The 23,335-nt window shown below is 38.9% G+C and overlaps 1 protein-coding gene across 1 annotated transcript in view; it reads left to right on the top strand.

The window, feature by feature from the left end:
* Positions 1-23,335, top strand: part of GBE1 (1,4-alpha-glucan branching enzyme 1) — a 156,780-nt gene that overhangs the window by 52,526 nt on the left and 80,919 nt on the right. The window contains exons 4-7 of the mRNA XM_065676378.1: positions 5,021-5,146; positions 6,886-7,021; positions 9,332-9,422; positions 10,303-10,512. Coding sequence (XP_065532450.1) covers positions 5,021-5,146; positions 6,886-7,021; positions 9,332-9,422; positions 10,303-10,512 — 563 coding nt within the window. The remainder of the gene's footprint in view (positions 1-5,020; positions 5,147-6,885; positions 7,022-9,331; positions 9,423-10,302; positions 10,513-23,335) is intronic.

Below are 23,335 nucleotides of genomic sequence, written 5' to 3'. Positions count from 1 at the left end.
CCAAAAAGAACTGTCGTGGTTTAACCGATCCACACAGCTTGTCCACTCATCCCCCCCCACTTTTTTTTTTTTCCCTCTTTCTTTCATCCCCTCTCCACACACACACACACACACACACACACACACACACACACACACACACACACCCCAGCTCCCGGGAGGATGGGGAGGAGAATCAAGAGAACGTAACTCCCACGGGTTGAGATAAGAACAGCCCAGTAACTAAGGTATAACACAAACCACTGCTGCTACCACCAATGATGATAATGATAAGAGAAAATAACAAGGGGAGAGAATACGATACCACCGCCGAACGAGTTTGACCCCCCTGAAGAGAGACCGTGCCCTTCCGGGTAACTCCCAGTTACCTCCCTGGGCATGATGTGCTGTGGTATGGAATACCTCTTCGGGTAGCTTGGGTCAGGTGTCCTGTCTCTGCTTCCTCCCGTCATCCCTGGCTGAGCATGAGACTCACAGAGTCCTTGGCCAGAATAAACATTACTTAGCAACAATTAAAAACAATCGGGCTTATCAGCTCTCTTCCTAGGCTGGAAGTGAAAACACAGAGCTTGCACCAGTTACTAAGAAGGAGAGAAATGGCTACTGGTGAACCCAGGACATTACCTTTACATGTAAAAGATAAGCAACTTATGTTAAGCTCTTAGCTTTGTATTGCTTTACAGTAGTACTTATATGAATTGTGTATCTGTGCCGTGTCCATTTTTAGAGTCAGTTTTGATGCCAATTTTGAAGGATGTTTTCATTCTGCCTTTGGCACTTGTTTATTTGTATGAGAGCATTTACTTAACATACTGATTCTTCACTTGGAAGAGAGAATCATGTGACATTCAAAGGTCATCGGTCATTTTGAGGTTTTATGTATTACTGTGTGAATGTATTTATCACTAGAGGAAGGGGAAAACCCCAAAATTTTTCAGGTGAGCTGTATCTAGTATTGATGTAAGCAAATCCTGAATGACTAACTTTGAGTTCTGCAGTATCTTGTGTTAGAGGTTTCCAAATGCCCAATGGATAAGTGTTGTGTTTTAACCCCAGCTGGCAACAAAGTACTGCACAGCTGCTCACTGCAAGCTCTCCTCATCTGTCTTTGGTTTTCTGTCCTCCTAAATTTGGGCAGTGTAAATGTAACTCTTGATACATAGCTTTATTAACTTAGCTTTGGCTAGTTCTTAACAGTTTAAACACACAAATTGAGGAGGAAGATGTATTACTTTGCCTAGGAAACTTGGATTTTCTTTCTCTCCCTGCGCTTACCCTCTTTCTGGTCACTGAAGAAAACACAACATTACTACTTCTCCCTGACAGTTTTATGTAACTCATGTTTGTAAGCATGACTTAAATCGCAAAGCTGAAGAAAGCCATAATGCAAGTACATAACTGTTATTATCAAAACATATGAATGACAGAGGAGTGTTATGTGTATTAAATGCCTACTGCTGAATTTCTACATACCATGCCTGATTGTTTACTAAGTTTAACTATGATTTTTCTAGCAACCTTATCTGTATTCTCTGTTGTGTTCTTGAAAGCCAACAATATGTATTCTCTATGTTCTTAGAAGCCAGCAAAAGTGCAAAAAAAACCCCCTGATAATAGAATCAGAAGTAGGGACTGTTTTCACATAGGATTTTCTTTAAAACTCAATGAAGTGTAGAACAAACAGGTTAGCTGTTGTTAGAGGCTAAATTTCTGCCAGTTTGTTTGGTCCACTTGATAAATGCATTTCATGCTCTCATAAAACATGTTTTGAAAGCTTTATTTAATGGGGGCTGTAATGTTTATATAAAATGGTATCATGTGCCTTATATATGTTTTCAGGAAAGAAGGGGGACATAACTTTAAAAAACTAAGTAGGTAAATCCCAAGGCCCATGTAAAGAAGCCTATTTAATGGACATCATGATTTTATATATGTTCTTTAGAGAAGATTAAGTAGAATAATGTAAACTCTGCTATAAAATGTTAATGAACTAAGTGCTCTTAGTCTGTGCATCATAACTTTTAAGAATTTGAAATGAGTGGAGAAAAAAAGGCAAATTTGGAGCAAAAGTACAGTATCTGCTAGATAGACTCATAGGTGCTTTGTCAGAAGGGCTATGATAATGACTATACTGGGTATTCTTTATGCATATATAACCTGTAGCAGCAGGTGCAGAGTACACCTTGCAGCTACTTTTTATATCTGAACACTTCTGAGAAAGGACCACAAGTAATAGTTTGGGGTTAATGGAGCAAGAGTTGTTTACCTTTCTTTCAGTTTTAGGTTTGTGCTTTATATTATTACTGCTTTTATTACAGCTTTTATTTATTTGCAATTACTTCAAGAAATGTCAAAGCAAAAAACAAGAATGAAAGCTCTTGGACCACTTCCATTTTTTATTTTTGTCAGCTGTGGGCTGAATTGCCATTTTTGGGGGTGCCATTCAACTTTTGGCAGGCTTTCTTCTTTTTTTGCTCATGCCTCAGCTAAGCATGATGGTGTGGGAGTTCTGTCTCAAGAAACATTAGAAACTACTACCTGAACTCTTTATGCTAGTAACTTGCCTTTCTACAATATCAGGAGAGAGGAATAAGTTGGCTGAGTATAGAGTCTGATAGTAAGGAAAGATTCAGTAAATGGGATTCACATACAATTAACAAAAGGTTTTAGCAAGCATAAGAAATGACATTTGAAGTTGTGAGGAATCGCTTGATAGAGGTCTTAAGGAAACTGTTAATTATGCTCATGTAAACCAGAGAAGAACGGGATTCAACTTCACCAGCATTAGTGTAATAATTATATGAATTTAGATTAAGTACCTTATATTTCTTAAAATGTGTATCCCCTCATAAGCCTCTGCAGTATAAATCGCACTAGAATGTTAGTAAAAGAGGAATGCTGACATGAGTATCTAGGTATGGTTATGATATGCAGTAATTACCTTATTTCTGCAAGGGGTAAATTGGGACAAATTAATAGAACAAGTAATAGCATTATCAGAAGTGTGATATCAGAAAGAGGAGATAATATTTATTATTTTAAGAGTAACTTGCAAATTGTAAATGCTGTCAGCCAGGAGGATCTTTGTAATGTTCATGTGATTTGCAGAAATACCCTTTTGGCCAGCTTTGTTAGCATAGTGAACAGAATGAATTTTTCACGCAGTTGTACAGTGTTTCAAATAACTTTTTCTCCACTTCTACTAATTAGGTGGTCTGTATTTGTTTTATATATTCTTATTCCTCTTCTATTGTAACCAGTTATGAGTTGTTAGAGTTACGATAATATGTACTGAGGGACACAGCAATCATACTTCCTTGCGGTACCAACTTCCATTAAACCACTGCATATACATATTTTTATCTTGCAATGTGTGGTTGGGTTAAGGATACAGATAATGAACCAAAATTAAAGGAAACCACCTGCCACAGGTGAAAAGGCAATTTATTGATAATTGTCTCTTTCTAGAATAAGTGTTAGGAACTGACAGCAAAGAAAAGTCACCTTGTTAATAAAAAAGAAGGGGGGGGGGAAGCTCTTGGGTTTAAATTTGCTAACCTCTGTGGTTTATTTTAATGACAGCCAAAATAGTGGGCAGAACCAGTGTGGTGCTGTTCCTTTTGCACTGAGGAAGTGGGGAGGTGCAGTGTGGGGAGTTAAGTGAGATGGAGCAGGTTTCTTTCTGCGTTTCAACAAGAAAGGACTAACAATGACTGGCTTCATATAATTACTGCAACAGTTATAATAGGAGGAATACTGATAATGATTAAGTCACCTTCAAATGTTGGACAACCTCCATTAGCATGGCATCAGACAGAGGCCTGGTAGATTTTCCCATGGCGTACACATGTGAACAGATCATGTTCACATAGGAATTTCTTCCTGGAGTTTTAAGGCAAAGGCAAGGCCATATGGGTGGTGTAGTTGCTGGTACCAAGCGGGAGCTGCTGCCAGGTCCCTCTGTTACGGCTGAGGTTGTCCTGCATCCAAGGGATATGTGCAGCACAGCATGGACCTGTTGTCACCAGCTTCTAAATGTGCAGTGCTCTCACAGTCAGCAGCACAACCTTTTCCACCCCTTGGTTCTCAACCCTTTCCTACAGGTATTTTACAAGTTACGGATTGCATTAATTATTCAGTAGAGCACCAACTCTTCAAATACAATGTCTTCTGCAAGGTCCCCATACAACATTAACCTAGAAATTGTTTCAATTTTGCTCTTCTGCAAAGTTATAATACTCCAAAAGAGCTCCTACATTTTTGTGTTTGCTCACTCTTTCTGGTGAAGTTTTATGAGTTTTTTGAAGGAATTGAAAGGAATGGTGCTTGTTAATCTCTCATTATAAAATAGAGAAAACCAGATATGGAAAGTAGAACAGCTAACGCTATTTCATCATTAGAACGATGAAGGCATCCAGAGAAACAGAAGGCAGCAGAAGAAACTCAGCAATTTAAATTTTACTCTCTTCCTTCTTCTTAACCTGAAAAGTGTCCTGTGCTTTTTGTGTTGATCTGCAGTTCTGGTTGATGTAATATTGGTTAGGACTCATAGAAAAGAAGAGGGAATTAAGATATTAAAATTGGTTTACCTGGATTGTTTGCCAAGTAAACAAATCACAGTTCTCATCTTGATGGCATTATACTGCTTATATGGTGCTATATATCTATATAGATTTATAAGAACTTGGCAGGGAAATAGCAATGACTGCCTAAATTAGGGAACCTAAAAGTAATCCATTTGAGAAGGCTCTTTCTCACATTACTTATGTGAAGCTTATATATAGCCTCACTTTTCACCTCATGCTCATGAACATCAGTCTTGTGTCTGATATGCCTGGTTTGCTATCCGTTTGCAAATCATATGTGAGCAGCATCATTCCTTATTGACTTGACTTGTACTGTATATTTGTGTGTTCTTTAAATTAAATTTCTCTACTTTTTCATTCTCTGCTATAGTTTACAAAGGAGGTTTTATATGAATTATATGTGACTGCATGCATATGTTTGGGTTATTCTGTAGGTGGTGATTCGTGCTCAAAATGGCGATCTCCTTTATCGTATTTCACCTTGGGCAAGATACGTAATCCGTGATGAAGACAAAGTGAATTATGATTGGGTACACTGGAATCCACCGCAGTCATATATAGTAAGGCTTAATTATTGTTTTCAAAAGGTGTATAAAACAGTGTTTCCTGTCACCTTTGTATCCTTGCCTGGAATAAAAAAGAGTTGTTCCATAAAAAGAAGGTAGCAAACTAATTTAAATAGCTACCTGAGAAGTGAATGGTTGTTATTCATGCCTTTGACAGAAAGAAGTTACTTTAATGAAGGATATTTTGAAGCTACTCTTTCAGTCTCCCATAGGGGATATAATAAAATTTGTTACCCATTGAAGTGATATTTTAAACTTAGCTTTCCATATGCTAGGCAAGCTCAATAAGTATTTGAAGACTAGGTGGCCCTTCCTGTTCCAGAAGAGAGCAGGGAATTACTAGAATTGGGTTTGAGTTAGTTGCAAATGCAAAGTTCAGTACTGCAATAATAAGTCAATGTTGTATGAAGTCAGGAAAAGCTTTCAAAAGTAAGGTGCTCATATTCCAGTCAAATCCTGGTTTCTTCTTACTGGGAAAATCCATTTATTGATTTTTAAAACTGTCTTAATTCTCACAGACTGCTATAAAGCTGGAACTCTTCACATGATATATGAAAAATATCCTAGGAGAACATTCAGAAACTGCAGACTGCCTATTTTTTTGGTGTTTTTTCTAAAAAGTGGTATGCAGTGCTCTGTATTAGAGGTGCTGTAACCTCCATTTTGAGTTAAATTTTAGAACCTACTTCAAATTATGACACATCTGCGTGACAAAGAAAGGGTAACTCACATGGAAAAGCTCTTAAAATCATGATTGCAGTAACTTTCTTATTTAAGTGTATAGTACATATGAGTTTAATGACCTACCCTGTATCTATGATGCTTTGTGATACCTGTATCCTCTATAAGAGAAGAAATGGCAAGGTAATGGGAAATGCAGTGATCTGTAATGGCCTAGAGTGAAAAGGAGGCAAGGACATCTAGGGTGCAGACAATGCCTGACTGAGATAAGTCAGAAAAAACACTGAAGTCTTTTTATGAATAGGAGAGGTGCGCAGTTGAAGTAAACTACAGGGAACAAACCTCAACCAGAACTTCCTGTTCTTCACATTGTCCTTTTAGTTTCTGTTCCATGTATGTGTGTTTTTACCAGTTTAGTTCACTTTTCAAAATCAAGTGTAAGCTATTGTTCAAGTATAAGGAGGAGGCTTTTTGATGAACTTCAGTAGCCTTTGTATTCTTTAAATATTTTTCACCCATCTAGAAATACTGTGTAGTCACCTACAGACTTTGGATATGGTCTTGTTTTGTTTTATTTTTTATCCCAAGTAATTGGAACAGAGATGCTTTTGTGCTGTGGAACTGTGTTTTTTAGGACTAAAATATTTATAAGTTTTATTTGGAGAAGGCAGAGCAACTCTGAGTACCTGCAGAAAGCAAGTATGCTTGAAAAATAACCTATCTGCCTGTTGTTGACTTGTGTTTTAAAACAAGCTTAATAGTTATTCAGAAGAACTTTTTAGCACAATGGATGCTCTAACTTTGTATACCTCAGTGTAATTTAAGAAGGATAGAATGAAAGTGTTGAGGCATGAATGTCCAGTTTCTTGTTCGTGAAGAATTTTAATTTGAACTAGACACTTATTTTAACAGTTGAGAATGCTTAATTATTTGTAATGTTTGTGCTCTTAGAAGAAAACAAACCTAAAATTGTTTTTCATCTCATGCAAATTATGATTGTGACACCACTTCCAAGCTGTTCCCAACAACAACTGTTTTCTTTTGCCTTATAGCATAAGCATCCTTCCCCCAGGAGATTAAAAAGCCTAAGAATCTATGAATCTCATGTGGGGATTGCTTCCCCAGAAGGGAAAGTAGCTTCTTATAAAAATTTCACACACAATGTACTACCTAGGATAAAGGATCTTGGTAAGTAATAACAGACAACTTGCTTTTTATTTTTATTAGAAAATATCAAATGTCTGTAGGTTTTTTGCGTTTTCAGATTACGTGTACTATACAAATAGATGTTTAAGGCAGCAAAAATTAAAAGCAAGTGAAATGTACAGAGAATAAACAAAGAGAAATAGGGTATGTGAATCTAAACCCATTACACATTTTTTTAAGTAAAATGTGATTTCAAAAGGCTTGATAAATATTGCAGGGCAGTTTGCTTTCGGCATGGTTTGCTTTCAGCTTGAAAAAGGACCCATCTTCTTCAGAAAATGCTGTGTTCTTAATTGGTTCTACTAATGTAAATCTTGATTCTAAGGAAAGACAAAGAACTATTCGGATAGAAAGGACTGTCCTTTCTGTTGGCTAGAATAAGTGTGCTGGATTTTTTTGTCCCTGAACAGCTGCTATGAAGCATCAGAACACGGAAACTTTAAATGTGACAAATCCTCTTTTCTAAAGTAACTTCCAGTATATTGGAGGCGGTGTGTGAACCAGCTGAGATGATTATGTCAGGAAGCATAGGAAAGCTGTTTACCTCGGTTTCTAATTGGTGATTATTTTTTTTCCTGTGGTGTTTTTACACTATTTCTGTAACGGACAATATTAGAACTTGCTGTGAAGAAATACGCTTTGATACGCTCAACTATAAAATAATTGTGACGTCCATAGCTGAGACCTCTGTGGATGGTAGTTATGCTTATGTGTAAAATTACGTATTTCTTTATTAGAGTTCCTGAAGAAGTCATACATTTTTCTTGTAGGTTTACATGTTGAGTCAGTGTCTCACAAAATGTGTCTTTCCCTTTCAATAAAGTTGAGCTTGCGGGTGAGATGTAGTTTGCATGTCTGGAGACCCTCAACAAAAAGTAGATCTGGATTCCATGTTACATATCTGTGCCTTCCCTTACTGCTGAAGAATTTCGGTGGTTCCAAGAAGTTAATAGATTTAAAAGAATTAAGAAAGCTTTCTGCTGTACGGGCAGATCTTTCTCTGGGAAGGAGAAATGACATGAAAGGCTGATACAACACAAAAATAAAAGCAGTATCAAATTTAGGTAGGGTGTACAGAGATGATAGGTAATGTTAATTCTTATTTACCTGAAGTAAGCACTAAGTTTCGGGTGTTTGTGTTTTTAAGATTTTATTTTTTTGGAATGTTTTACTTGTTCAAGCTTAAAGACATCAGTATTTAAAAATGCTAAGATATTAATAGTTGGTAGAAATATGTGCATGACAAATAGCAAAATAAATAGCAAGCAAATCAAATGAGATTAATTCGATGCTATGTTGCTGTTTATATTTATAAACATGCTGTAAATAACAATAAGTGCAATGAGCCTGAATTATAAAATAGCAATGAATTTGACAAATTGCTGAACTCATGCCAACTGTCTGCTAAGAAGAACTCTTTTGTAGCTGTGAAATTGAAAACCAAAACCAGTAACAATAAAAAAAACTGGTATCTTGTCTGAACTAAAGAATGAAGATTTTGGTTAAACTAAAAAAGAGGAGTGGTGGTGGTGGGAGTTTCAACAGAGACTGTAGATTAAACCTGAAGGTTATCTTTTGCTGATAGTCCTTGCTTGCTAGCTGTCAGGGGCTCTTACTCACTGATATTAAAGATAGCTTTAGTTAAGATGTGTGGGAAGTTCTGCGCCTTCACCATTAGCATGTTGGTTTCTCTTTAGATTTTCCTCTCTTAGTACTGCACGGAGCTCCTAGGTAATACAGAAGGCAGCGTGTCCCTGACCCTCTTGTAGTAACTAGGTTCTTTGGTAAAATCAGAACAAAAAGACATGACTTTTTGTATTTTGTCTTTTCTGAAAGTCTCTTGTAAAGGGGGAATATAATCATTAAATTTGGAAAAAAGTGTTTCTGAAGTGGTAAAAAAAAGATTGCATAAGGTATAGCTAGCACATGTAGCCAGTGGCTATCCCCACACCCTCTCACTGCAAGTAAAATGGAGGTTCAGCACATGAAGGTGGGCATAGTTAAAATTCTGAGGTTATATTAAGATTATATTGGAGTATTTAGTTACCACTTTCTAAATCTGAGAGATTCAGTACACTTAGCTATATGTAGATAATTTGACAAATCAACTGTTCCATTTGTATTGGAAGATCATGTAGGTCTAAACTACTAATTTCTTCCTGAAAGAGACCAAGTTTTAATCATTACAGTTGGAAGCAGCTAAAATGAAAGACTGGAATGGATATGTTACAGGTGTTGAATCCTCTTTTAACTATCCTTAAGGCAGGGATTTGTTTTATTCTATTTCTATAGGATATAACTGCGTCCAGCTGATGGCTATTATGGAACATGCATACTATGCCAGTTTTGGTTATCAGGTCACAAGCTTCTTCGCAGCATCAAGGTAGGTTTAAGTACTTAAGCATCTTCTCTGTTCTTTTATTTTACATCCTGACTCCTTACATCCATCAATATCAGTATGCTTGTATGTGTTTGTTCGCAAGTAAGTATTTATTGGAAAGAGAAGGTAATGACCGAGGTATTTGCTCTAGCTTCCTCTTAAATCTGAAATCAGTTTGCCATAGTGATCAGCTGTTCTGTGAAACACTTTGTATAGGATACAAACAAAAAGGTTGTAACTTCATCTGTCCTAGCATATTCCAGCTAATCCACCTTCAGCAGTCTTTATGCTTGGCTTTTGTGTTGCAGTCTTCTTGGCGGTAGCAACCACAATATGTGAGTCACTCTTATGATAAAACAGAACTGTACACTATTTGTTAGTGATAAACTTCATTAAAATCATGCCTTTGTGTGTTCTGTGGGAACAGTAGCAGGCTGTTCTTAGATTTGAGGCCTGGAGTGAAAATGTGTTCAGGTAATTGTTAAGAAAATTACGATAAACCTTGAATGTTATTTTTATATTAATATATAAATTTGTTCTTGTCGCTTAAGAAGGGTCAACATAAAATAGAAGCCTTAACTTCTATCAGCTATCTTTTGTACTGTATTTGATGTATTAACAGATTAAAATGGAAGAATAAAACCTTGAAACTATTTCTGCAAAACATTGTGTGTGTTCATGATGTAGCTTTTATAACTAAAAATTGTTTATATACCAGGTTTAATAACTATTACTTAAGAGGCTGAAAAAATAACCTGCATACAACTGGAAACTAGGTGAGGAAGAACTGCTCACTTAGATGCAATTTATGAGTAATGTTCAATATTGTCAGCTTAAGTTCAGATTGAACCACTCATAATACAATGCATTTTCATGTTGGTAGCCGTTATGGAACTCCAGATGACCTGAAAGAAATGATCGATGTTGCTCACTCAATGGGCATCACCGTTCTGCTTGATGTCGTGCACAGCCATGCATCCAAAAACTCTGAAGATGGTCTCAACAAATTTGATGGTACGGATTCTTGTTTCTTCCATTCCGGTCCTAAAGGAACTCATCAGCTCTGGGACAGCAGGCTCTTTGACTATGCAAAGTAAGTAGAAAATGTCACTTCAGGTGTGCTAGTTGTTACTGTTTCTTACCAGTTCTGTTAAAACTGCACTATTTGCCAAATTGGAAAAGTTACTTGGCTTGTTCAGTAGTTTCTATATGCTAAGTTAAATTTCTGACTTTGCTAAATACTTAAAACCTAACATAAAAAAAATAGCATTTAGGGTTGTTTTTTTTTAATGGCTACATATGTACATGTTGTATACCATGTGCATTGTATGTATTTTATAAGCATATCACTTTATGTTGACTTTTGGTTTTTAAAGAGGTTCAATATGTATAGATATATATTAAATATTAATGTAGGAAAGTTTCATATTTAAGGATCTAAATGGATTTGAATTTTCATATATTTTCACATTATAGACTATAGATATAAATGTTATATTTTATATATAACAAATGAGGTATAAGAAAAGCTGAAAAACACTTGTAAGCTCTGGAATTTTATTGTCAAACTGTGAGATTTTTGAAATGTACCAAAAGTTTTGTCACAGGGTATCAAACTGCATTCCACAGTTTGGTTTACAGTTAATACAGAGCAGGGGTCATTTCCAGTTGGCAGTTTTAGGCACATGGTTTGTGCACAATTAATTAACTAGTGATGATGGCTTGACTTCACGAACGAAGATTTGGGAAGGGCTTTACCCATGCTTCCTACAAGCGCGCTGATGATTAAAAAGGCCAATGTGGGATAGGCAAATCCAGTTGCAAAAAGAACAGTGAAAGGTCTCCTTGGGTGGTATAGGTGAGGCACAATTCTTTCTACGTTGTCTTTTCTCCTCAAGACTAATTCTGTGTGTGTTCTCAAAGGAGACAACAGCGTTATGTATGGTGTATCTCCAAGTCTCCTTATAGGAGGCCAAGGTGGACCACTGATGGTAGTCAATATGGCCAAGGCTGAGGTACTGTTTTAGGCAGTCTTTATATCTCCTCTTTGGGGCACTTCTCTTGTGGCAGCCGGTGGCGAGTTCACCGTACAACACAATCTTAGGCAGGCAGTGATCCTCCATCCTGGAGACGTGCCCTGCCCAGCGCAGCTGCGATTTCAGCAATATGGCCTTGATACTGGTGACCCCTGCCTGTTCAAGGACAGTAACATTTGACATGTAGTCAGTCCAATGGATGTTTAGAATTGTACGGAGGCAGCGCTGATGGAAGCGTTCAAAGAATCCCGGGTGATGGCATTAGATAACCCATGATTCAGACCCATATAAAAGTAGACAGTACAATGGCTCTATAGACACTAATGTTTGTACAAAGATGATTAGGGGAGTGGAACATCTCCCTTATGAGGAGAGGCTGAGGGAGCTGGGTCTCTTTAGCTTGGAGAAGAGGAGACTGAGGGGTGACCTCATCAGTGTTTACAAATATGTAAAGGGTAGGTGTCAGGATGATGGAGCTAGGCTTTTTTCAGTGATATCCAGTGATAGGACAAGGGGCAATGGGTGTAAACTGGAGCATAGGAAGTTCCACGTTAACATCAGGAAGAACTTCTTTACTGTAAGAGTGACAGAGCACTGGAACAGGCTGCCCAGGGGGGTTGTGGAGTCTCCTACACTGGAGATATTCAAGGCCCGCCTGGACAAGTTCCTGTGTGATGTACTGTAGGTTACCCTGCTCTTGCAGGGGGGTTGGACTAGATGATCTTTTTAGGTCCCTTCCAACCCTTGGGATTCTGTGATTCTGTGATTCTGTACGTGTTTATTGCACCAGCCTCTTTTATACTAATTAACTAGTATGTGTTAAACCATGTGTTAATGTCTGGTGATGATTAACATTTAATATTGTTAACTTTGTCTTCTCTGAGGTATTGGGGGTGAGGGGATTTATCTTGTATGCTGAATATTTCGTGGTTTAAATGGAGAAATGGATGCTGGCAACCGGTTTATTTTGGTCTCCTCCCGTTTTTCCCACCTTTCCCCACATTTGTTTCTCCCTGAACCACCCTAGGTTCCTCCTGTTCCTCATCTGTGTTTCTTCCACTAAACATTCCAGAATAAATTTTGCACCACCCCACAATCTTCTTGAAACTTTTCTTAATAAATTCTGTAGTGTCAGTAATCTCTTATTCCATGATAAATTTGCCTTTCTGCCCCTTGAAATGCATGGTAATCTTGTTTGCCTTTCTTACCAACTATAAAGTTCTGTTTTAACCCTTTCAAGGTTACACTGGAGTGGTTCCTTTGGTAGCTTACCACTCAGCTACTGTAGAGTTCTGGTCTCCTGTTAGTTTCTTTGTAGTGTTAGGTTTTGTGTGCTCTTAAGTTCAATTTACTGGTTTTCCCGTTTATTTTTCTCTCACTTGCACTGAATTGCAATTAACTGGATATGCTTATGTTGCAGATGTCCTTAAACCTTTGTATATTCATTTAGCTGCCAAAAAAGATTTGTCTTCTTGTACTCATAGACTATGTTCTTGAGGATGACAGTTTCATAGCTTATGGAGGTTGGAACTGTTTAAGAAGGTCACTATTGCAGAAGTAATATTACATAGCATAGGTCAACTGTTTAATGGAAACTCTTGCACAGTAACTCACAATTCAATTAAACCGAGTGACCAATGTAATAAGTGAGTTACATGCTGTTACTTAATAGGATGAGCTGCTCTTTATTTGGAACACTTTAACTGATGAATTAAGGGGGCTTTTTTGAATCATGATTTTAATTATTATAACAAATGTATTTTAGTATGTCTAATGATTTCCTCTTTGAGTTGCTTCCTATTAATCTTTAAGTTCATCTTCAAATCAATTGTTTCAGATAATCTTAAAGCTTTAATATAATAGAGTGGTATTTCACACTTTGTTTCATTTTATGCTTATGTATAATCAACAAGTGTGTATTACCAACTTCTCTAGTGAGAAAATAAATTTCATGCAGTTATGAACTTTTCTCTGTTCCAAGCAGAGACAGCTTCTTCCTGCTGGGAAGGAAAATGGTGCTAGTATTGAGTGCTGTGGTAGGATTTTGCAAGTTAAACAGCACACTCCTTTCTAGGTAGTAATGGCAGTGTTAAGCATTTATTCAGAACTGAAGAACTTCCTACATGGGTTTGTTGGATCAGTGATCTGTGCCTTGTGCTTGTCTGGGAGGGAAACCGCTGCATAATTACTTTTCATCCTGTCTGATTGGAATAGATGCCAGACTGAATGCTGGAAAGGAGGAGTGGGAAGAGCTGTGAGGAAGAGAAGAGATTAGGAAATAGCAAAGACCAGAGAAATTGAATCTATGCTCCACTGATGAGTAAAAATAATGGGGTTCCTCGTATGTCATTCCCTATCTCCTGCCCTCTAATGAAATGCAACAACAAATTTGGGTTTCCTTTTTCAAACTTTTGTGGAAATCTCTCCTGCTGCTGCAAGCATGGGAATTTGCGCAGTGAACTGGTTTTAGTCATTAAGGGCTTCTTTGGTCATGATATCTGAAACACTAAATATTCTGTGTGTGATTATAGACAAAGTTTAAAGGTTAAAAATGTAACAGCCTTGTTTATTCTAAGATGTTCAGAAATGATTAAAAAATTATCTGTGTTTGTTTTGTTTGTTGGTTTGGGGTTTTTTTCCCCCTCTTTTTGTGTCCCCAGGTGCCAAACAAAATCGGGAAAGAATCAGAACTGACATTTCGTGGAAGATTTTATCTTTTTAGGCTTGACTGACATAGCTGCTCATTTCCATAGCAGTAAATAAGCAGCTCTAGTCTGAAAGAAGGGAGTATTAAAATCTGTGAGAGAGACTCGAGTTGCTTGCAGAATTTCAAAGTTTGCTGAAAATATATGATAGCAAACACAGTCTATTGAATGGTATACAGAGAAGCTTTCTTTCTGAGACAAATCTCTTCAGCTTGTACAGCCTTCTCTCCTATACAGTGCTTGTACTAAATCCCTTTATTTCTGTAGTGGGAAGAACTGTTAAAGCTACAGGTACTTAAACATCAAATACAAAGGATGCTTAATTTACTTTGGAATTGAGAGGAACTAATTCTCTGCCATGAAAGAGATTAAGAAACAATTGCTTTATCAGTGTAGTCTGTCTGCATGCTCTTTGAAAGCCAAGATGTAAGTAAATTTGTCTCACAGCATTTGCAAGATTATTCAGTTGTCTGGGAACGGGACTGTGAATACTTGCTATAACAGAAGGTGGCAAGAGATCTCTATCCATACACACAAAAACACAGGACTAAATCCATGGTGTATTTTGAGTACTGTATTTTTAATAATGTTTATGTAAGGATAGCATAGCTCCAAGAAAAGCAGTAGTAAAACTGTTCCAGGGACAACCTGGATGGTGTATCTTGCACCATAGTGCAACTTAAGAAGATGAGGCATGTTTTGTATTATGGTCTTTGAGACAACACATCATGAGCAGTAGAATTTTGTTGGTTTTACCCCATGCTCATACAAGCGTTGTACAAACAGTGAACTTTCTGGTAAATATTAAAATCTTAAGTGTTAGTTCAAGGTGGTGTCACAGCAAAATAAAACCTCAATTTCAGTAAAATGAGAATTTGGAGGTAAAATAACTGGATTACTAAACAGGTATTTTCTGTTTAGCTTCTTTCAAGACAATTACTATAAACTCTGCTTTAAAGAAAGAGGAAAAACCTGATTCAGAAATCACAAATAAATTTCACTTTCATAACTTTGGCATGTTTTTCTGTAATCTGAAACTGGGCAGTTTTTTTCCTCAAACTGCTTAATTTGCCAAGTCTTCCTCTCCTTCATGTACCTCCCCTCCTGGTTCTGTCCGTGTGCATCCTTTCTGTCTGCCTCAGCAGCCAACTCAAACACGACGACAAAGCTCGAGTGAGCATTGCAGCTTATTTCAAGAATACTTTTGAAAAACAAGCTTTTATATCCTTTCTCTGTCTTTCCTATCACTGAATTCATGAAAGGGAAATGCTGTAATGTAAAAGGGATGCTCCAGAGCTGTAGTCTCTCTGGCACTACCTGGTTGATTTTGTGGTAAATTGAAGTGCCCTCTTTGTACCGTGATCCTGTTTAAGATAGCTCACTCAAAATATGTGCAAGCACATGTAAGGATACTGTCTCTCACAGCATCCTCATAGATAAGCTAAGAAAGTGTGGGCTTGACGATCAAGTAGTGAAGTGGATCAAGAACTGGTTGAAAGGAAGAAGGCAGAGAGTTGTGGTCAATGGCGCAGAATCTAGCTGGAGGTCTGTGACTAGTGGAGTCCCTCAGGGGTCGGTGCTGGGACCGGTGCTGTTTAATATTTTCATCAATGACCTGGATGAGGGAACTGAGTGCACCCTCAGCAAGTTTGCTGATGACACAAAACTGGGAGGAGTGGCTGACACACCAGAGGACTGTGCTGCCATTCAGCGAGACCTGGACAGGCTGGAGAGTTGGGCGGGGAGAAACTTGATGAAATTTAACAAGGGCAAGTGTAGAGTCATGCATCTGGGGAAGAACAACCCCATGTACCAGTACAGGTTGGGGGTTGACCTGCTGGAAAGTAGCGAAGGGGAAAGGGACCTGGGGGTCCTGGTGGATAGGAGGATGACCATGAGCCAGCAATGTGCTCTTGTGGCCAAGAAGGCAAATGGCATCTTAGGGTGCATTAGAAAGGGAGTGGTTAGTAGGTCAAGAGAGGTTCTCCTCCCCCTCTACTCAGCCTTGGTGAGGCCGCATCTGGAATATTGCGTCCAGTTCTGGGCCCCTCTGTTCAAGAAGGACAGGGAATTGCTTGAAGGAGTCCAGCGCAGAGCCACAAAGATGATTAAGGGAGTGGAACATCTCCCTTATGAGGAGAGGCTGAGGGAGCTGGGTCTCTTTAGCTTGGAGAAGAGGAGACTGAGGGGTGACCTCATCAGTGTTTACAAATATGTAAAGGGTAGGTGTCAGGATGATGGAGCTAGGCTTTTTTCAGTGATATCCAGTGATAGGACAAGGGGCAATGGGTGTAAACTGGAGCATAGGAAGTTCCACGTTAACATCAGGAAGAACTTCTTTACTGTAAGAGTGACAGAGCACTGGAACAGGTTGCCCAGGGGGGTTGTGGAGTCTCCTACACTGGAGATATTCAAGGCCCGCCTGGACAAGTTCCTGTGTGATGTACTGTAGGTTACCCTACTCTTGCAGGGGGGTTGGACTAGATGATCTTTTGAGGTCCCTTCCAACCCTTGGGATTCTGTGATTCTGTGATTCTGCTTGTAATTAATTTCCCACAAGCTAAGTATAACAATTTTTCTTTCCTCGAATTGTATTCTAAGACTATTCAGCTGCCAAGTTCATTATAAGTCATGCTGTAGACCCTGGAGACCAGGTGGGATCACAACTGGAGTGGTTGATTGTGTTTTGATTTAGATTAATTTCTCTACCATAGCAAATGTGTCTAACATAATAATTAGCCCAAACAATTTAAAAAGAATTGAGAACAAGATATCACCTAGCAAAGATAAGTTGTTGATTTGTACTACATAATTAAAATCTGTAACTGGTGCTGCCTTTCTACGATTATTGAGGTCCGAGAGTATTGTTTTGATTTTTTTAAGGCTCTGTATTCCTCTTGTCTGATTAGGTTTTGTTAGATTCTGTGCTTTCTTGTTCCAGTTCCAAGAGGCAATAAGTAAACTGGTACCTTTCTGTGAGCCTTTATCAATAACAGTAGAAGTAAAACTTGTGGTTTTTAATACTTTGACCCTATTTACCTGAGCACTTAGCCAAAATTTGAAGCTGTTGCTCTACTTAGGAGAAAACTTGGGCACAAAAGTCAGAGGCTGCTTTACCTTACAGTTTTAGTTATGAAATCCTGCTTCCTTGAATGCAGCAGTGTGATCAGCAAAAGATGATGTTAGTTGCAAGGTTCTGGGGCCATCAAAGGTCCCTGGCATCTCTTCTGAGGCTTTTCTTGAGGCCCTGCCAGTGCATTTTTTAAGGTGGATTTTATATGTCCATGCTTGGGTGGTAACTTTGGAGGCACCAAATCATAACTAGTGGGGAATTTTTGCTCTGTCCACCTCCAGGTTTTGTCTTGTATGTATTTGTTGATGACACTTTCTGTTTGGGAAATTAAAGCTTGTAAGTGTGGAAGAGGAAATGAAATTCGTTTAACTAAGCTGTGTAATGGGAGAAATCTTTTCTTTAGTCTTTTCTTCCTCCTTCAGTTTTATGAGTCTCAAGTGACATCCATACCAAATGTTCTCTGAAATGCTATAGGTAGTGTTCAGAGTGCAAACACTGTGTGCCACAAGCCACAGTTTATATCGGGGCAACAAATGACATGCTGGTCATCTGCTGTCTAAGCAGATGTTCTCTCCTGCTTAGTCTTCTGAACTGTTGGTGGAGCAGCTGATTGTAGCTCAGTGTGCTACCTTTATTTTAGTGTCTGTTAAAGTGGGTTATAAACTGCTGTAGTTCAGAAACTGCTTTTTAGCCCTGCCATCAGTGCAGCAGAAATTGGGAAACTGTCAGGTGCTGAAGCATGTGTTTCAGTTTCTGCTTTAGGTGGCCTATCTTCCACTTTGCCACTCTAGAGTGCTGTGGGTCACCTAAGGCCTATCTTCCCCGTCCTGTTGTCCAGCGTCACATGGATATCTTGGGTGCTCTCTTGCGACTAAAATGTCACAGTACACCGATGTTAGGATGCTGAGATGATAGTCTTTTCTGCCACCCAGTGTTTAAATCCTGCAGAGATTTAATGTGGTACTATACGGGGGGAAAAAGGTCTGCTAATGTCAGTACATAGTAATTCACTATTTTAGAATGTGACTTCTTAAAGGCTGGTTGTTCTTCTAACATCTTCAGCAGCCTTTGTTAAGGTCAGTATTTATTTTTAACTTAAACAGCTGCTCTTCACCTGATTTTTTTTTTTTTCCCCGTTTTTCTGATTGCTAACTTTCCCAGTCCTTAGCTGCCACTGTTGTAATATATTAGTAGGTGGAATGAATCGGGAAAGATATCTGTAAGAGGTTAGTGTTTGTTTAGTAGGGTATCTGCCTGGGGTCGTAATTCCCTTAACATTGCTGTCCAGAGAATGGGTGTGGTGGGGGGGTTAAGTTATTCGCAGTGTTGAGCTCTTCTAAGTACCAGTAGAAGCAGAAACTTACTGCCTTATATGGGAGCTTCGCCATGGTTTGTACCGCTTTTCAGGAAGAAACAAATACACTGCTACTCTATAACACTTGCATATTTAGTATTTTAGCTTGGTATAACTTGATGCTTGAGTGCTGCTATGTTAAAGATTGTGGTTCCTTGACTAACTCACTTAAGTTGGCACATCAGTATGAGTTGCAAAATGCAGGTAACTTCTGTGTGTTCTTACTGTCCATCTCAGGGTTGTTTTATTCACGTGTGTTTTACAGGATGCTAAGAGGGTGTACTTGACTGTAAACTATTGCTTATTAGTTAACACCACACAAAGGATAGGTAGGATTTGAAAACTACTAGTACACTCATAGCTTCCAATAAGACACCTGAAGAGTCACTGTTGGCAAGGCAAACACTGGTCGGTTGGGAGAAAGGAGGCTTCCACGACTTGTAACAGACCCTTCATTGGAGCTGGGTTACCCTCTTCAGACTGTGGTTTTCTTCTGGTTTTCTACCTTTCCATGTTCCTCCTTATGTGTCTTTGAGCTGGTAACAAACCTGTCTTTGTCTGTAACTTAATCTTTCTTATTTGCATAGCTCTAATCTAAAGACTTTGCAGCTAATCAGTTTGCTGAGCTGAGCAAACTCAACTAAGCAATTTCCTTAGAGGTTAAAGCTATACAGGGTTTTGGGCACAGCTGATCCTCCCATCAGGAGGGAAGGGAGAGGAAAACACAGCAAGGGAAAATTACCAAAGAATTAATGTATTGTACACAAAGCAGTTGACTTCCCAGAGGGTACTGTGCTCATCTGCAGCTTCTGAGGATTTAGTCAAGTACAGGTGGTGTTCTTACAACTCCATTTATGCAGTAGTAATGACATCCAGTGGCATCTCATGTTTGTCACAGGTGCATATTTGTTGGGGAGATAGATACCTTGCCCGTAATTCCAGGTAGATTAAATGTAATGCAGTGATAGTTGCCAGTGAACTAGATTCTCCTTCATTAGACTTTTTGAATCTTGTTGGCTCTATGGTAATTACAGCAGCAGCAGGGATGTAAGTTGTGTCATGATGTAAAACCTTCACCTATGCTGATTTTAATGAATATCCTGCCAGTCTTCCTTCACTAAATTATTTTAGAAACCTCTGAATTTAGAGATCCCCATAATATTAATTGGAATTATACGATTTGGCTGCCAAAGACTGGGCGTTTTTAATGACTGTTCAAAGAAAGCACTGCTTGTGATGTAACAGTGAGATGATGAATTGTTTTTTTATGTTCTTAGCAGTTTGCTTCAAATATACCAGACATTGAGGGAGACTGTAAAGGCACAAAAGTACTTTATAAAACATTCAAGTTTAAGACTTTCAATGTCTGTGAAAATCCTTGTTTCTTTGTTTTTTCTTTTCTCTTTTTAGTAATCATTGTGACTGTTAGCAAGTAAGTACTTCCAAGAATGGGGACAATAAATTGCCTTTTTTGAAGGGAATGAATACTGGAAGCATTGACAGAAGGGATGATATATTGGAACTTACTGCAATATAATCAGAATGACTAAAATAATAATAGTGCAAAAAAAGTCATGTATTATGGATGCAACTTTATAGTAGATGCAGTCTAGGCCTGCTGTGGAATTGCTTTATTTTGTTAATTAAGCATTCATCTAGAAGGTTAATTGTTTTATTGCACTGTGCTTAGGTTGATGTAACAGACTGTGTGGCTTTAAGTCCACAGACACTCTAAAACTCAGAGCTTCAGGTACATCCTGGTTTTGGCTGGGATGGAGTTAATTTTCTTCCTAGTAGCTGGTGCAGTGCTGTGTTCTGGCTGTAGTCTGACAACAATGCTGATAACACACCAATGTTTTAATTGTTGCTCAGTAGCACTTACCCTAATGAATAGGATGGGAAGGGGTGTGTGTGCTGAGTTACTGGCTGTGGTTAAACCACAACTATGTAAGAATATGTGTAATGCTCTTTTTGAAGTGTCCAGTTTCCCATATTAACCTCCAGCATGGCAATCACAGCTTTGCGTGAAGCTTCTACAATTTAGCTGCACAAAAAGTGGTATCATAATAAAGCAATAGATTTATATGTGAAGAAAAGGCACAGAATAAAAATGCAGCCAATTGTTCTAAATTTTGTCAAGTAGCATATTTTGAAATATAGAGGTCACAGCTTGTAGCCAATTAAATTCAATCATATCTTGAGTCAGTCTTACCTGAAGTTGATTATGGTATTTCAGTAAAGATCTAAAATTAGAAGAGATTCAACACACTGTAGTGAATTAATCCTCATCAGTCTAAATGTAATAGTAATCTTGCGTTTAGTAATCCACACTCAAATTGACAACTTTCACAGCATTCTTACATGAGGTTATATAAGCAGTATCTGTTGTGAGTAGAAGATTGTGGCGAAAGGGTTTTAAAGAAACTTTGCAAATGAAATGGGGAATGGTGACTTTCTTTTAATAGGATTTCATCTGAAGAAGTTCTAGGTTGGGAGAAAAGTAGGCATCGTACTGCTTAATGCAGGGAAGGAAAATGGGATCATTAACACAACTGTAGGTTTGGGGTTTTTTCTGATTCTATTGTGTATATGCTGTATAATATACAGATCCACTTGAAACCCATTTTTGGAAAGCTCATTGTAGAGAGAAGAAAATTGATAACAACAGGGAATAAAATGACTAACAGCCATATCTACAAATTAGAAAACAATAGACTATCAAAATGCTTTGTGTATTTCCAGAAGCAAGCAGCATACTTATGGCCAGCAGATCAGAAATGATGTGCAAATAATCATATTAATCTATTATATTACTTTCAGTTTTGAAAGAGATGCCACGTTTCCTTGAGTAATGTCATTTCATTGGCTAGCATAAAGACTGAGTTCCTGTCCATAGAAACTGTTGAAATTGAAGATGGAAGTCAACATATCTAGCAGAGCAGGCCAGCCTGCTGCTTCAGGTTGATGTCTGTCTCTGTCTACCAGATTGCTTCCTAGCTGTAGCCATTGGTTAAGATGTCATTTTGAATGTGTTGGTGAACCTGCATTAAAATTCAGGGAGGATCTATAGGACTCACTCAGCTTTATCTGGATGTTCTCTTTAGGGTTATTTAAATGCCAAAATTACTTTGACTTTGAAACTAATGAGTTATTGAGATAAATTTCTTTTGAGTTCTTACAGAATTATTGGTGCAGTTTTAATGAAGAGACTGCAACTGGTTCTACAATGATCACATTATAACAGTAATGGAAGCATTTGGTGTAGCTTTTGCTGATTTTTCTTCTAGGTTCTGTTCTGACTGATACAGGACAAGTCTGAAGAACTGAAATAGTGTATCCTGTCAAATATGTCTTAATGAATAAGGAAAATACTGTATGAACAGCTTTATCATAGAATCATAGAATAGTTAGGGTTGGAAAGGACCTCAAGATCATGTAGTTCCAACCCCCCTGCCATGGGCAGGGACACCTCACACTAAACCATCTCACCCAAGGCTTCATCCAACCTGGCCTTGAACACTGCCAGGGATGGAGCACTCACAACCTCCCTGGGCAACCCATTCCAGTGCCTCACCACCCTAACAGGAAAGAATTTCCTCCCTATATCCAATCTAAACTTCCCCTGTTTAAGTTTTAACCCATTACCCCTTGTCCTGTCACTACAGTCCCTGCCAAAGAGTCCCTCCCCAGCATCCCTATAGGCCCCCTTCAGGTACTGGAAGGCTGCTATGAGGTCTCCACGCAGCCTTCTCTTCTCCAGGCTGAACAGCCCCAACTTCCTCAGCCTGTCTTCATACGGGAGGTGCTCCAGTCCCCTGATCATCCTCGTGGCCCTCCTCTGGACTTGTTCCAACAGTTCCATGTCCTTTTTATGTTGAGGACGCCAGAACTGCACACAATACTCCAGGTGAGGTCTCACGCGAGCAGAGTAGAGGGGCAGGATCACCTCCTTCGACCTGCTGGTCACACTCCTTTTGATGCAGCCCAGGATACGGTTGGCTTTCTGGGCTGCGAGCGCACACTGCTGGCTCATGTTCATTTTCTCATCGACCAGCACCCCCAAGTCCTTCTCTGCAGGGTCCCTCTGAATCTCTTCTTTGCCCAGTCTGTAGCTGTGCCTGGGATTGCTCCGACCCAGGTGTAGGACCCTGCACTTGTCGTGGTTGAACTTTATAAGGTTGGCATAAGCCCACCTCACAAGCATGTCAAGGTCCCTCTGGATGGCATCCCTTCCCTCCAGCGTATCAACCGGACCACACAGCTTGGTGTCATCGGCAAACTTGCTGAGGGCACACTCAATCCCACTGTCCATGTCAGCGATGAAGATGTTAAACAAGACCGGTCCCAACACCGATCCCTGACGGACACCACTCGTTACTGGTCTCCAGCTGGACATCGAGCTATTGACCACAACTCTTTGTGTGCGGCCGTCCAGCCAGTTTTTTATCCACCGAGTGGTCCATCCATCAAATTGATATCTCTCCAATTTAGTGATAAGGATGTTGTGTGTGACAGTGTCAAGCGCTCTGCACAAGTCCAGGTAGATGACGTCAACTGCTTTACCCTTATCCATCAATTCTGTCTGTAGCCCCATCATAGAAGGCCACCAAATTGGTCAGGCAGGATTTCCCCCTAGTGAAGCCTAGTGAAGCCATGCTGGCTGTCACCAAGTTTATCCTGGGAACAAAGCAAATTGTTCTAAACCAGGTTTGGAAAAAGAGTTCAACTTTTTTATTTTGAAAAAGCAT

Source organism: Lathamus discolor, chromosome 4 (assembly GCF_037157495.1).
Source record: "Lathamus discolor isolate bLatDis1 chromosome 4, bLatDis1.hap1, whole genome shotgun sequence".
NCBI lineage: Eukaryota > Metazoa > Chordata > Aves > Psittaciformes > Psittacidae > Lathamus > Lathamus discolor.
This window is presented reverse-complemented; position numbering and strand designations above follow the sequence as displayed.